Source organism: Sceloporus undulatus, chromosome 5, assembly GCF_019175285.1.
Source record: "Sceloporus undulatus isolate JIND9_A2432 ecotype Alabama chromosome 5, SceUnd_v1.1, whole genome shotgun sequence".
In the NCBI taxonomy this organism is placed as follows: Eukaryota; Metazoa; Chordata; class Lepidosauria; order Squamata; family Phrynosomatidae; genus Sceloporus; species Sceloporus undulatus.
Window position 1 is genome coordinate 88,819,969 of NC_056526.1, and position 14,358 is coordinate 88,834,326.

A 14,358-nucleotide genomic window follows, 5' to 3' on the forward strand; every position below is an offset into this window, starting at 1 on the left:
ATGTTTTCTGCTGCTCCAGAGACTAGGACCCAGAGCAATGGATGCAAGCTACAGGAAAAGAGATTCCACCTCAACATTAGGAAGAACCTCCTGAAAGTAAGGGCTGTTCAACAGTGGTACCCACTCCCTTGGAGTGTAGTGGAGTCCTCTTCCTTAGAGGTCTTTAAACAGAGGCTGGATGGCCATCTATCGGGTATGCTTTGATTGGGAGTTCCTGCATGGCAGGGGGTTGGACTGGATGGCCCTTGCGGTCTCTTCCAACTCTATAATTTTATGATTCTATGATTCTAGCTATGAACTGTGAAAGGGCTACCAGGCCTTTGCTCCCTCCAAAAGAGGCTGAAAGCATCTTTCACTAAGGCCTGAATCTTGTTGATAGGTCCAAGATAAAATAGACCCATTGAATGAATTGCTGAATGGTGAGTCAACACATAGACAAATCTCAGTGATTAACTTGATCTACATTAGTTAGTGCTAAAGGATTATTTGATTATTTATTTATTTGTGTCCTGCTTCCCCTCCAAAAACTGGGACTCAGAGTGGCTTACAATTTCTCACCATTTAAAAGAAATTAAAAATTAAAAATACCGGTATACAAAAGTGATGCATTAAAATAGAATTATTACAATATAAAAACAAATGATGCGTTAAAAGAATAAAATGCAGTTTAAAAAGATAAAAAGTATTTTAAACAGTATACATTAAAAAAGTATAATAATCCAACCCATTCTTTAAAGACTTTCTGTTTTAAAAATTTGTCTGAATAAAAAGGTTTTGGCCTCTTGACACAAGGAAAAGGAAAAGGCCATTCTGGCCTTCCTGGGAAGGGAGTTCGAGAGTCTAGGGCAGCCACCAAGAAAGCCCTCTGTTGTGTAGCCAACAACTGTGCTTGTGATGTTGGTGGGATTTAGAGAAGGGCCTCTCCTGTTGATCTCAGTGCCTGGGCTGGCTCATACAGGGAGATATGGTCTGCCAAATCTCCTGGACCTGAGCCACATAGGGCTTTATAAATCGTAACCCTTACCATACTGCTGCATAAATATGATTGTTGTGGTTGTTGTGTGCCTTCAAGTCATTTCTGACTTATGTCGCACCTAAGACAAACCTTTCACAGGGTTTTCTTGGAAAGTTTCTTTGGCTAAGGTTTGCCATTACCATCCTCTGAGGCTGAGAGACTATGACTTGCCCAGGGTCACCCACTGGGTTTCATAGCCAAGTGGGGATTTGAGCCCTGTTCTCCAGAGTCATAGTCGAACACTCAAACCACATCACACTGGCTCTACTATAAATAAAATACTATACAGTACTATATAATTAAAAATCTATATAACAATAAAACCACTGAATCCACAGCATAGACAGATGTGAAAAATGGATTCTGTTACCGTAACAGAGGTTAAATCAGAATAAAAGAGTCTATGATGTATCCTAAAACGTAATAAAGCAGGACCAACCAAGTTCTTCTTCAAGAGGGTAAAAGTTTTGCATTTTTCTCCCACCACCAGGAAGGCCCTCACTCTTGTGCCTTCACAAAATGCATCTTCAAATGTGGTGATTTATGAACTGGATTCCTCAGATGAATATACTGCATGAGCAGGTTCATGTACAGAAGGCAAGCCTGAAGGTTTAACCAAGTTATCTGAAAACATCAGGGCTTTATAGATAATCACCAGCATTCTGAATTGTGCCCAGAAAAGGACTGGAATCCAATGATTATGGGAAACGGACTGGTCTACTATAATTTTGAATTTTTAAAAAAACTACAACTACTCCTGCTTCCACATTTTGATTCAACTCGAGTCTCAATGCGCTTGAAAGAGCATCTCCAAGAAATGGAAATTTATAGTGTTTTAGTATATATTCCACATCATATGTCTGAATTTGGTTTCAGGACAAAGGTTGTTTTGTTTTGTTTTCTTGTTATTGTGTACCCACATTTTAAAAAGTGTCTTCTGCATTAAAAGTACTAGAAGGGCTAAACCATTTCTACATTTTAAAGGGGAGAGAAGAAAGTTTATTAGCTTTTTGAAGAAAGAAGCCGACACCGATAGGTTATAGGGATCCAAGCTGGAGAAGCTTGTGCTAGATTAATATTATCTGTATTCTGTATTCTCCATGCCAAAGCTTCATTTGGAAAGTCCCTAGAAAGGGCAGACCAAGGTTGAACCTGCTCTGGCAGAGAGCCTTACATAGTTTTGTAATCTATCAGTAACCTTGAGAAATGAAGGAAGAGCAAGAGGATGTCATTGGTATGGATGATAGGCCTCTTTTTTTCTGCCAAGACCTTAACAAAGCTTGTAAAAATTCCTTTTTCATTGTTCTGTCTTGGGGAGAGAAGTTCACTGATATAAATAATGCCTTATCAGAGACAGGGAACGTGTGTATGTGTATGTGTGTGTGTGTGTGTGTGTGTGTGTGTGTGTGTGTGTATCACAATCACATTTTTCATAAGTTTTAATAATGTGATTTTATTAATAACTCGCCCTTTAGGGTGCTCCAGATACTCATTCCTCCCTCCCCCAGGACAATATTTTTTGTGATTTCCCAGCTTAAGAAACTGAAATGCTTCTCCTCTTCTTATCATAAGAAAATAAGAGCCAATCAAAAGTCCAAAAATCAAACCAAAAGTCCTTCCAGTCTGGTTTTCTGTTCACACATTGGCAAACTAACTAACTAAAACTAGACATTTGTGCCAAGCTCGCAAGCATGACACCGTCAATGTACAAGCATTCATACCATGTCCCCCATGTACTGTCCAGATGCTGGTATATGGTGGCAGGCTTCCTCTGATACTGCTGATAGCACATAGTCATCATGACCATGCTTCTTGGAGAGGCCTGAGGATGATAATACTGTGGCTATCACCTCACCTTGCACTCTTCCTCTTAGTAGTTCTGTGACCTGGAGCACAGCCTTTTCTTTATGCTTGTTAAGAAGATGAAAAGGAAGGCAATGATGGCTGGCAGCTTCAATGTCAGTGGACCAGTAAATTCACAGTTTTAGTTGAAACTTTGAAGGAAGTACCCAAAGTGTTGAACTATATCTCTAGAATAGTTTCAGCTACCGGAACAGTTCCTTTGAAGTTTGGATTGGAGAGCAGATTCACCACCATGTGCAGAGAGAAAAAAGTAGCATTTCTAAGATGAACAGACAGGAACTCTATCCCTCCATTGCGGGAGGTTCAGTGCTGAAAAGATTTGTCCAACTAAAATGTCCAACCAAACTTTGTGCATTGGTTTTGCTGGTGATTAACTTGCCATTAACACTCCATTTAGTAGAATAGGTAGAATAGCACAGACCTTCTCATGAATGCAAACTATGGTGGGTTGCTAGTCAAGCCAGCTACAAACTCTTACTTGTTTTGCTAGTTTATTCAATGAACTAGGCTTTGTTTTAAATTGCAATTCATATTTTGTACACAACTAGGCCAGAATTAGGGAAAGCAAAACTAAACTCGGCAGGAATCCTCTTTTTGTCATATGGAAGGAGGGGAAGGGATAATGCTGTTTCAAAGCTACATTTAGGGCCCACAAAGGCTAATGTGCGTTTTACTGGATTAGTGTTATGCATGATCCCAGCCAATGTACTGTTACTAAAACAAATGGTAGTGAATTAGTTTAATCCAATGTGTTCTACTTTAGTTGCTTTGTGGATTGGGCTGTTTCTTTATTTCCTAAGCAAAACTGTGACATAAAAAGCAGAATGTCTAGGAGCCTTTTTGTTTGATAGATAAAAAAAAAATAGCCAACATGGGGAACCACAGCATAAATCACATTGTGCCGCTGTGAGGTTTGATTCACAATGTAACATTGTCCCTTTGAAGTCTAATGAAAGAATAAAGCTATTAAAATTTTCTGAGGTTGCCAAAATTTCTTTTGCAATGAAGGGTAAAAATACTTAAAGGTACTATGTAATTTCTAGACAGAACTGGGTATCAATAAGTTGTTTTAAAGAGAATACTTGTACTTCTTTGTGGTGCTAGATGTATGATTATGTTAAACTTTACAAGATAATCTAGTAGTTCTTTGGATACTTAGACTTTAATTATAGGAAAATAATAATAAAACATATATATGATGATTTTTCTTGTAGGCTGGTGGATGACCGATGCGTGGTTCAACCAGAGGCAGGTGATCTTTGCAATCCTCCCAAGAAATTCAGAGGTAAGCAACTGAGAGTAAATTTTACATGAGCAAATACATAGTTAATTCTACCCCACCCCAAGATTGCCCAACCACTTATATACCTTAATAAAGATCCTGGGTCTGTAATGTAGTCACAGTCTAGCTGCACTACTGACTGGTTAGGAGCCAAATAGCCACAGGTACCGATGTATCATTCATACATCATGCTGTATAGCATGCCTCATGTTTTAATGTTTTTCATTCTACACATTTCCATTTCATACAAACAAATATTATAGTAGGGCTCTCCTTGCATCCCCAAAGCAGGGCCTAATCTTGGGGGGAAATGGAAGGGAGTATCACAACCCTTTCTAATTTTTAAGTTGTACTTTATTATTATTTTTTAAAAAACCAAACATGTTTCAGTTATCAGTGTTAAAACTTCAGGAAGCAGAACACAGATCTTGGATCAATTATTACATCCGATTAATTGCCTTGATTCTTTCCTAGTAATAACATTATGCTGCATGTTCACATATTATTTAGGAGAGACAACAAATTTAAATCGAAAATATTTACCTATTATTTGCATTCATATCTTATCTTTCCTCCCATATGTTGATGGCAATGTCCATGATTCTCCTTACTACTTCACCTTTTTGTTATGAGGTAGGACAGGCTGAGAAAGAATGACTGAATTTCACAGTTCTGTGGAGACATGAACCTGAAGCTCTAAAATCCTAAGGACTAGAGTGCAGCTTTGGCACAGCTTCTGGCCCCTTAAGATGTGTGTGTCATTTAAACAGCATACCTCCAAATTGACCAAAAGCAGTGTTATTTTGGCCTGTCTGTTTGGGCCTTTGGTCTGCTTCCTCAAATGCATGGAGTGAAGTGGTGCCCAGGAGTTACCTTTATGATCAGACTGTATAAATAGCTATAGAAATACAAAGCTTGTGGTTGTGATGAGATGAAAGTTCAGTTCACTGAGGGCAAAGACAGGAGGAAAGATGTTGCCTAAGGCCCAGGGTGGGTGAAATGGTGGTGGGAGTTTTGAAATGTGGTGTGTGCAGGATGGGAACCAGAAAGGAGGTATGCTAAACTGGTTAAGTGTGTCCTTGTGAGGCTGGGGTGTTAACCAGTATTATAATGTGTGTAGTGTGCCAGGAAGCCATTGTCTCTGTTGATGGATTGTAGTTTGTGGATATATTCTAGTTCAGCTGTTTCTCTTTCCAATCTTCCTTTGTAATACTGAGGTCAGCAGTCCTTGAACAAAAAACAAAACAAAACAACAACAAAAAACCACAAACTACCAGTTCATGGAGTTTATCAAACGGGAGGAATTTCTCTTAAATTCGAATGAATAGAAAGTGGGGCCAGAACGCATTCACTTAAAGTCGCTAGTTCAGTGGATTTATGTGAATGCGCATTGCTTTCGAACCAGCTTCCCATTGCCTGAATTTGCGTGTGGCAGTCTATCACGCAATGACGTGAAATCACATGATTGCGTTCAGATTGCCATTGGATTATACTTCCAGTTTCCCTTGTCAAACTCCATGAAAGCTGATGTTACAACTTTGTTCGTATAGTTAGTCTCAAAGGTGCTACAAGATCCCTTTTCATACTGCTACTCTCTTTGGTAAATGATGACTGGGGCTGTTTTTGCCCCTGCTACCTGATTTATCTGGTAAAATGCACTAATACTTTGAAAGAATTGGAGGTGATAATAGGACCAGCAGATAAGAATGGCTTTCTCTTGTATTTAACTTTGAAGGGGAACAGGGGATGGGAACATGTTTTCTTGTGCTGCATTATTTAGCAATGCTTTAATAGCAATATTGACTAAGGTAGGCCTGTTGTAGACATCATGTTGACCATCTTAGCAGTAATGCCTTATCCCTTTCCTGCTTTTTCATGCCCAGGGATCTTAACATTAGTTCTCTGTCCTGTTTTTTTCTAAATTGAAATCTATCCACTGCTACCCAGACCATCCAAACTAGCCCATGGCCCCATGTATCAGATTTAATATAATTTTTTAAAAAACTTTTTACCTTCATGAATGTAATTAGATGTACCTCAGAGAGCTCTCCCATTTAGCAATCTTTCCCTGCTCTTTTCTTATTTAACCTCAGGAATCTTAACAGTAATGTGATTAGAACTTTCCTGTTTTTCCATCTTTCCCCCCAGAAAATCTAGCATTGGTGCCTCAGAGAGACCCATCTATCATGATTTTCTGATGCGTTATGAATGACCCCAAACCACCTCCCTTGGAGACCAATAGAAGAGCAACAGCAGTGTGTGATAAGGCTGAGGCAATAGTGGGACTAATGCATCACTATGGAGTTTATCACATGGGGCACTTACTTGCAGCCTAAATGTTGCTGAAGTGTTACCCAAAAGTTTCCAAAGCACCGGAGGTGGGATCATCCATCACTTTTCCTGCTTTCCTTCCATCATGGAAGCATTCGTGGGGAACCCATGGAAAAGCCATTTTTATTAATGGGATCTTCCGTTAATAAAAATTGCTTTTCTGAGACTTCTCCATGAACGCTTCTGTGACAGAAAGAAAGTGGGAAGCCTCTATGACGTTTCAGATGCGCAGCGGATGATCCCATCTCATAATAATTTTACTATGTACACCGCTTTGATCACTGCGGAAAAGTAGTATAGAAATAAATTTTATTATTATTATTATAATGGCTATGGCACCATGGTGTAATAAAGCTCAAAGTTCTCTAAATTTTTCTCATTCATCACTTGTGCAGAAAAAACTTTACACTGTACACTTGATCTAAACAGCAACAACTTCTTGTGTTATAAGCTTCTTGATCTCTTTAATACTGCAAAAAAAGTGTCACTAATATGTTAGTATCCAGAGAGGGCTTGACTATGGATACATTTTTAGTTTATGAGAGCAGTAGCTTCAAAGTCTATCTGTCCTTGAGAAAATATGCACTACGTCATTGACACGGATAACCTGAAATTGTAAAATTAATTCAGTAGAAGTACTGATCACAGCACAATAAGTTACTTTGTTCTGAAGGACAAAGCCACAGGTGTTCACTTCTAGTATAGTTCAGCACATTTGCATTTTCTAAGAGTTCTGCATAGTGCTATCACTCTCTCCTCCTAGTTTATGTAGAGTGGTTTTTTTTTTCATTGTATGTCTTTCCATTTCATAGAAAAAGCAAATACTGTTGCATAGTAGCTGAGTTTTGAGTTGGTGACTTTTGTGTCAGTACAACCACTATGAACAGTGAATGAGTAGCAAAACAGAAAGGAGTTTGTATAAATGCCAATAGCGGTCCACCTGTTATTTTAACAGTAATCTGGTTGTTTTTTTTCTGGAGCCATTGCGTGTCTGAAGGTCTACTGTTTTGAAAATAAGGAAGGGGAGAGTGTAAATCCATCTTGAATGTGCCATTTAAATTGAAAGTGTTTAAAATTTACCCATTTGATTGCTATGTTCACGGCATTCAGGGCTGAATTTCTAAAGTTATCTTGAGAGTAAAGCCAATTAGAGAGCCAGTGTTGCTCTAGCAGAGTGGTTCCCAACCTTCCTAATGCCGTGACCCTTTAATACAGTTCCTCATGTTGTGGTGACCCAAACCCATGAAATTATTTTCGTTGCTACTTCATAACTGTAATTAAATAGGTGTTTTCCAATGGTCTTAGGCGACCCCCATGAAAGGGTCATTCGACCCCCAAAGGGGTCCCGACCCACAGGTTGGGAACCACTGCTCTAGCAGTTTCAGTGTTGAATTTAGGACTCTAGGAGGCCAGTTTTTAAATTCCCACTCAGCCATGTAAACTCCTTGAATGAACTTGGCCCAAGTCACACTCTCTCAGCCCAAGAGGAAGGAAAGGGCAAAACTGTTTTGAATAAATCTTGCCAAGAAAACCCTCGTATGGGTTTGCCATAAGTTGGAGAACCATAAGATCCACAAGGCATATCAGGATGCTCCAGTATATGCCTGTTTAAGATACTTGGCAGCTATTCTGCATGTGCTACTGAAAACTCTGTTTTGGGTAGCCTTCCCCCCCTTCTACAAGATCCAATGAGTGCATTGCTAGAGGGTAAACTAAGGAGAGTCGGCCCTCTCCATTTGTGGCTTTGACTTTTGTGGATTTAATTATTCACAGATTTAATATGTTCTCTTTAAGAATCTCTAGGTCTTTCAGTGCAACTCTGTGGTCATCGTTTGCCAGAAGTCATGCTGGAGAATGTACAGAATCCTAGACAGAACACTTGTCTAGGCATTTTAGGTCCTTCAGCACTAGTCTATGCTCAGTGTCCAGCAGATGTTGACCATATGGTTATGCTGAAGGACCTAGAAATTCCAAGAGAGATGTTCTCTTGGGTTAAAAAATGGTTTTTTATTTGCAATTTCCACACTTTCACAGGGGTCCTGTGCCCCTGACCCAGCAAATGTGGAAGGCCCACACTACTGTGGCTGGAATGCCCAGTTAGCCTCCATTTCCCAAGACTCGTCTAATTCAATCTACCCTTTGGCTTCTGACATTTTGACAAGCATTTTAAATGAAAGCTAAAATTCCCCAACCAGATCATTGCTTACCCAGTTCCACAATCTGCTGCTTCTCCACCTTCACCTAATCATAGCATATCCATAGCATACCCTACAATATTTCGTAGATGAAAACTGGGAGTTATGTGACCAAGCAACATCACAGTGTGGTCAAGAGGGCAAAAGTCACTAATGAGAAAGAATAGACAAGCTAGTAGAGGCTCTAGCCTTTTGCATTTACACTGCTCCCTCGGGTTACGAAATTAATTCGTTCCGCGGCCGCTTTCGTAACCCGAAAAGCCATAGGCGCTAATGGGAAAAAGCCGCGATTCCGTGCGAAAAAGCCGAAAAAAGCACCAAATTTTTTTTCGTAACCCGAAAAACATTCGTAACCTGGAACAATTATTTCCTATGGGATTTTTTCGTATCCCGGAAATTTCGTAACCTGGGTATTTCGTATCCTGAGGTACCACTGTACTTGAATTTACAGAAAAAGGAAAGATTTTACCCCTTACTTTCCTCTCTCTCCTGTTGAGTTAATTGAATGAAAATTACTTTTGCACTTTGAACTCAGTTGTAGCAGTGGAGGTAAACCGGAACAAAGGGAGAAAATGGGAGGAGGAAAGAGAAATTGGGCCATTGTAAAAGCAGCTGAAAAAGTGGGAGAACAGGGCATGCCAGATTAGGACAGTTAGAGGGTATGGTATTGCCAGTAGTATCATATTTGTGTCACCCAGTGCGGTAACTCATGGTGTCACCCCCATTGATCTCCTCCCACTACCACATCATGCAGAATCCTTACTAATGTTTTTTGTACTAATGTTACTCAGCAATTGTAATTCCCATATATCACTGGAGGTAATGGTAATAGTTGTGGTATAAACATCTTGCAAAATTAAATTTATTTCTTTAAATTATGATATCATACACACATAATAAATGTGTTTATATACAGTTTCATTTGGTTAAAGTGAAAATTTGGTAAAATGTGATGCTTTTAAAGAAAATGTTAAAGTTTATTTTTAAATAAATTATTATTTTTAATTAAAATTTAAAAATTTCTCCCACTGAGCATCACCACACTCACACCATCTCTTTAGCATTTTAAAGAGATGCAGGTGAATGCCACAGCCCATTTTTGCAAAAATGCAGATGTCTGAGGAGCAATGATGTCTCCTCCTCCAGTGCCACTCCTCACCTCCATCCCTTAGTGATGCCACTGGGTACAGCCCTCATATTTTCAATAAGGCAGATGCCTTAAGGGGTGAGTTCCAGAGTCTAGGGGCAGCCACTGAGAAGGCCCTCTCTGGCGTCTCCACCAACCATGTTTGTGATCGTGTTAGGATGGAGAGAAGGGCTTCTCCAGAGGATCTCAGAGTTCAGGCTGGTTCCTACCAGGAGATATGGTCTGCCAGGTAGTGTGGACCTGAGCCATGTAGGGCTTGATAGGTAATAACCAGTACAGTGGTGCCTCGGGTTACGAAATTAATTCGTTCCGCGGCTAATTTCGTAACCCGAAAAACCTTCGTAACCCGAATTGCCATAGGCGCTAATGGGGAAAAAAGCCGCGGCTCTGCCGCGGCTCCATTTAAACAGCGCCGGCGTTTTTTCGTAACCCGAAAAAACGTTCATAACCCGAAACAATAAATCCCTATGGGATTTTTTCGTATCCCGAAAAATTCGTAAGCTGGGTAATTCGTATCCCGAGGTACCACTGTACCTTGAATTGTGCCCAGAAACAAACTGGCAGCGAATGAAACTGTTTCAACAGGGGCGTTGTATGGTCTTTGTAATCTGCCCCTGTTAACAGCCTGGTGACAGCTCTTTAAACCAACTGAATTTTTCAAACACTTTTCAAAGGCAGCCCCATGTAGAGCCCATTACAGTAGTCCAAACGGAATGTAACCAATTACTACAACATTATATTATTTTATTAAACATACATACAAAAATTACATACAACCATACTTAAAACAGATAAAATCACAATCATAACAATTTGATAGAGACGAACATTACAACATTGCAACATTATAAACAGACAGCACTACACTATTATTTATAATGGGTCTTGAGCAGCATCCATGGATTTTGGTATCCATGGCAGTGGGGGGGTCCTGTAACCAAACCCTAGTGCACTGTACATTGCAAGCTGGTCTGATCCATTCTACTGAGCTTGGATTTTAGCTCACAAAAGTCTCAGATTTTCAGATTGCTGTGTTGTGGGAAAATGGGTGGTGAAGCAAGTAGTTTCTTATTTTTTATATGTGTTGTTCTTCCTAAAATGACTTTTATGGAGAAAGGAAGAATGGAAAGCACAAGGAGATTGGGACACAGTGTTTACAATTCAGAAAAGCTTGTAATTGCACTTTATGCTTGACTGTAGCAATACAAGTGAAACACAAACCCAGAAAGTAAGGATGCCTGTTTTGGAGGGGTTATAGAAGAAAAGGTGTTTAAATCACCTAGACACTGGAGCAGGGAATAGGTATTCAGTATGAAATATTGCTCCGTATCACTTTACTTTTTAAAATGTCTTCAGGAGAGTGCTTAGGGCATTTCTAAAGGAGAAGATCAATAATGGTGGACAAGATTTCTGAAACAGAACTTGCCCAGAGCTCCTCATCTGCTCCATTCATCAGCCAAAAAGGAGTGCCTGTAGCCCCCATTCCCAGTCAAGCAACACTGAAATCCAGCTGGCCTTCAGTGTTGCCAACAAGCCTCGAAGATATTCCCCTGCATGTTTTGCCAAAATCCCAAGAATTTCCCAATATTACCCGGAATATTCAGTCAAAATCCCTGGAAAGTCCCTGTAATGGTAATATGGTGGATCTTTTGCAAATAAGCATAAATATAATTGAATAAAAAATAATTTTAATTTATTTCACCTCTCAAAATTACCATTGAACCAACCAAAGAATCTTTGTGCTAAATAGAAACGTGTTAGGCTGCAACCACACTGCAGAAATAATCCAGTTTGACACCCCTTTAACTGCCCTGGCTCAGTGCTATGGAATCCTGGGAATTCTAGTTTTGTGAGACATTTAACCTTCTCTGTCAGCAAACTCTGGTGCGACAACAAACTACAGTTCCCAGGCTTTCATAGTACTGGACCATGGCAGTTAAAGCAGTGTCAAACTGGTTCATTTTGGCATTGCTGATACTGCCAAAGTGGCACCAAACTGCATGATTTCTACAATGCAGATGCACTCTTAGGCTGCATCCACAATGCAGAAATAATCCAATGTGACACCGCTTTAGCAGCCATGGCTCCATGCTATGGAATCCTGGGATTTCTAGTTTCTTGGGGTACCAGAGCTCCCTGACAGAGAAGGCTAAATGCCTCACAAAACAATTCCCAGGACACCTTAATCTGTGGCAGCAAAACTAACAAAATAATATTTGGCCCCTTAAAACATTTAAAACTATTTCTTTTGGCACAAAATTTTGTGGCCGCTGCTTTGAAATTACTCCAAGCTACATATCCCAGGATCCAATAGCATGGAGCCATGACAGTTAAAATGGTATGAAACTGGATTGTCTCTGGAGTAAAGATGCAGCCTGAGTTGGGTCCAAGACACATTGCAGAAATAATCCAGTTCAAGACCGCTTTAGCTACCCTAGGGAACCCTGGAAATTGTAGTTTTGTGAGACATTGAGCCTTCTCTGTCAGAAAGAGCCCTGGTGCCATGACAGACTACAATTCCCAGGATTCCCTAGCACTGAGCCAGGGCAGTTAAAGTGGTCTCAAACTGGATTATTTCTGCAGTGTGTTTTGGACCTTAGTTATTAAAAAATGCTCAAGGTCCAATCCATACTGCAGAAATAATCCAGTTTAAGATTGCTTTAACTGCCCTGGCTCAGTGCTAGGGAATTCTAGGAATTGTAGATTTGTGGGAAAGAGCTCTGGTGCCACAATAAACTACAATTCTCATGCATCTGAGGGAGTATGTTTAAGTCTAGGGGGCCATTCACACTACCTTCTAAGCCGGTTTTGAAATCGATTCTTCCACATGGAGTTCATATTGGGCCCGATTCTGTCACAATCTATGTCGAGGCTTGCACAAGGAAATGCCCCTTAGTTATCGGGAATCAGGCTAAAATCCATCTTTTCTGAAAAGACCCGGGTTTCGCGAAATATGAACTTGCCCTCGATCGTGATTGGGGCAAATTCAGGGAGGGATTAAGGTCAGAGGGTGGGCAGAGGTCAGAGCATTCCCTCCCCTCATCAGAGGGGAGGAGGAGGAGGAGGAGGAGGAAAGAGCTGAAGGAAAAAGGGGAATCTGGAGGCAAAGGGTGACAGGAGGCAAAAAGGGGAAATCAGGGTGACTGATGGGGGCTGCAAAGGGCTATCAGATTGAGGGGGGGTAGTGGAGAACGTGATGGAAGAGAAGGAGGAGGATGAAGGAGCTGTGGGAAGAAGGGAGCCATGGAGGGCATGGAGCAGGAGGAGGAGGATGAAGGAGCCAGGGCAGCTCCTAGAGGGAGGGGAGGGTCGGAAGGAAAGAGAAGGAGGAGGATTGCCAAGGGAAATTGGGATGCGGGGCCAAGCCGGAGGAGGGATGTAGGGAAATCAGGCTGTAAAATCAGGCTTTTATTTTTGACAATTTATGCACATGATTTTTTGGGTGACATGTCTGTGTGCTTGCTGGTTCTACTTTCATTTCCTCTTGCTCCTGGATTATTGTTGTTGTTATTATTATTATTAGTGTTATATGTGGATGCTACAGTCAGAATGCCTGTACTGCATTTCCCTTTTATTCCCAATTGATTCCATGGGTCAGTTGGAACTGACAGGTCACTCTCTCTCAGCCTCAGTAGAAGGCAATGGCAAGCTCCTCTGAAGAGAATGTAGCAGGAGAAAGGGGTCGTTCAGTTCAGGTCAAAGGCAGAGGCATGAAGGAGCTCCACAGGCCCTTCTCCCCCCTTTTATTTTTTAAAATTATTTTTGACAAAATGTGTGTGTGTGTGTGTGTGGTGTGTGGCGCGTGTGTTTGCTTGAGGCAGATATATAGATGACAGAACATGGCTAGTTGCTGCGTGGTTCACTTTCCTTTTCATTTGCTGGCCCAGCAAAGGGGAAAGGTTACAATGGCAAGACTTGTGAATAGAATGCTACAATTTGAATGTTACATTTGTTTCTCTTGTCAATTTGGCCAATTGGCAAATTGAACATGCTTTTGCTACTGTCTCTAAGGAATCAGGGGTAGCCCTGAATTTTTTAAAAGCCAAAAAATGCATGACAATCGCACCTTTCTGGCATTCCCGAGGTGAGGAATTTATTATTATTATTATTATATTATTATTATATATTATTACATGTGTAAGAGGCATTCGGGGTGGCAAAGGTTGGGGATACAGGATGCATTAGCTTGCATTTGGGGTTGAAAAGCCACAACACACCACACACCCCACACACACACACAAAGAGGCTTTTAAATTTGACAAATGTGCACATTTTGGTGCATTTTGTGCCTGGCTTTTAAAAAAAGGAGGGGGGAAAGCACACTCCGATGCCCCAATGAGTGCTGGCAAACATCACATATGACGATCGCCTGATTGACAACAGCGCCTTCATGGTAAACCCCGATTCTGAAGAAGACATTTGGGTTAAAATGCCCTCTTCTTGTAGTGGGCATCCTAATGGAGAAATTCGGGAGCCCCGCCTGAATCTTCCCAGTTTCTTCAGAACAAACCCGCCGTGGGAATGG

At 40.7% G+C, this 14,358-nt stretch overlaps 1 protein-coding gene across 1 annotated transcript in view; it reads left to right on the forward strand.

Annotated features, from left to right (window-relative positions):
* Positions 1-14,358, forward strand: part of ITPR2 (inositol 1,4,5-trisphosphate receptor type 2) — a 258,378-nt gene that overhangs the window by 30,301 nt on the left and 213,719 nt on the right. The window contains 1 exon segment of the mRNA XM_042470658.1: positions 4,093-4,163. Coding sequence (XP_042326592.1) covers positions 4,093-4,163 — 71 coding nt within the window.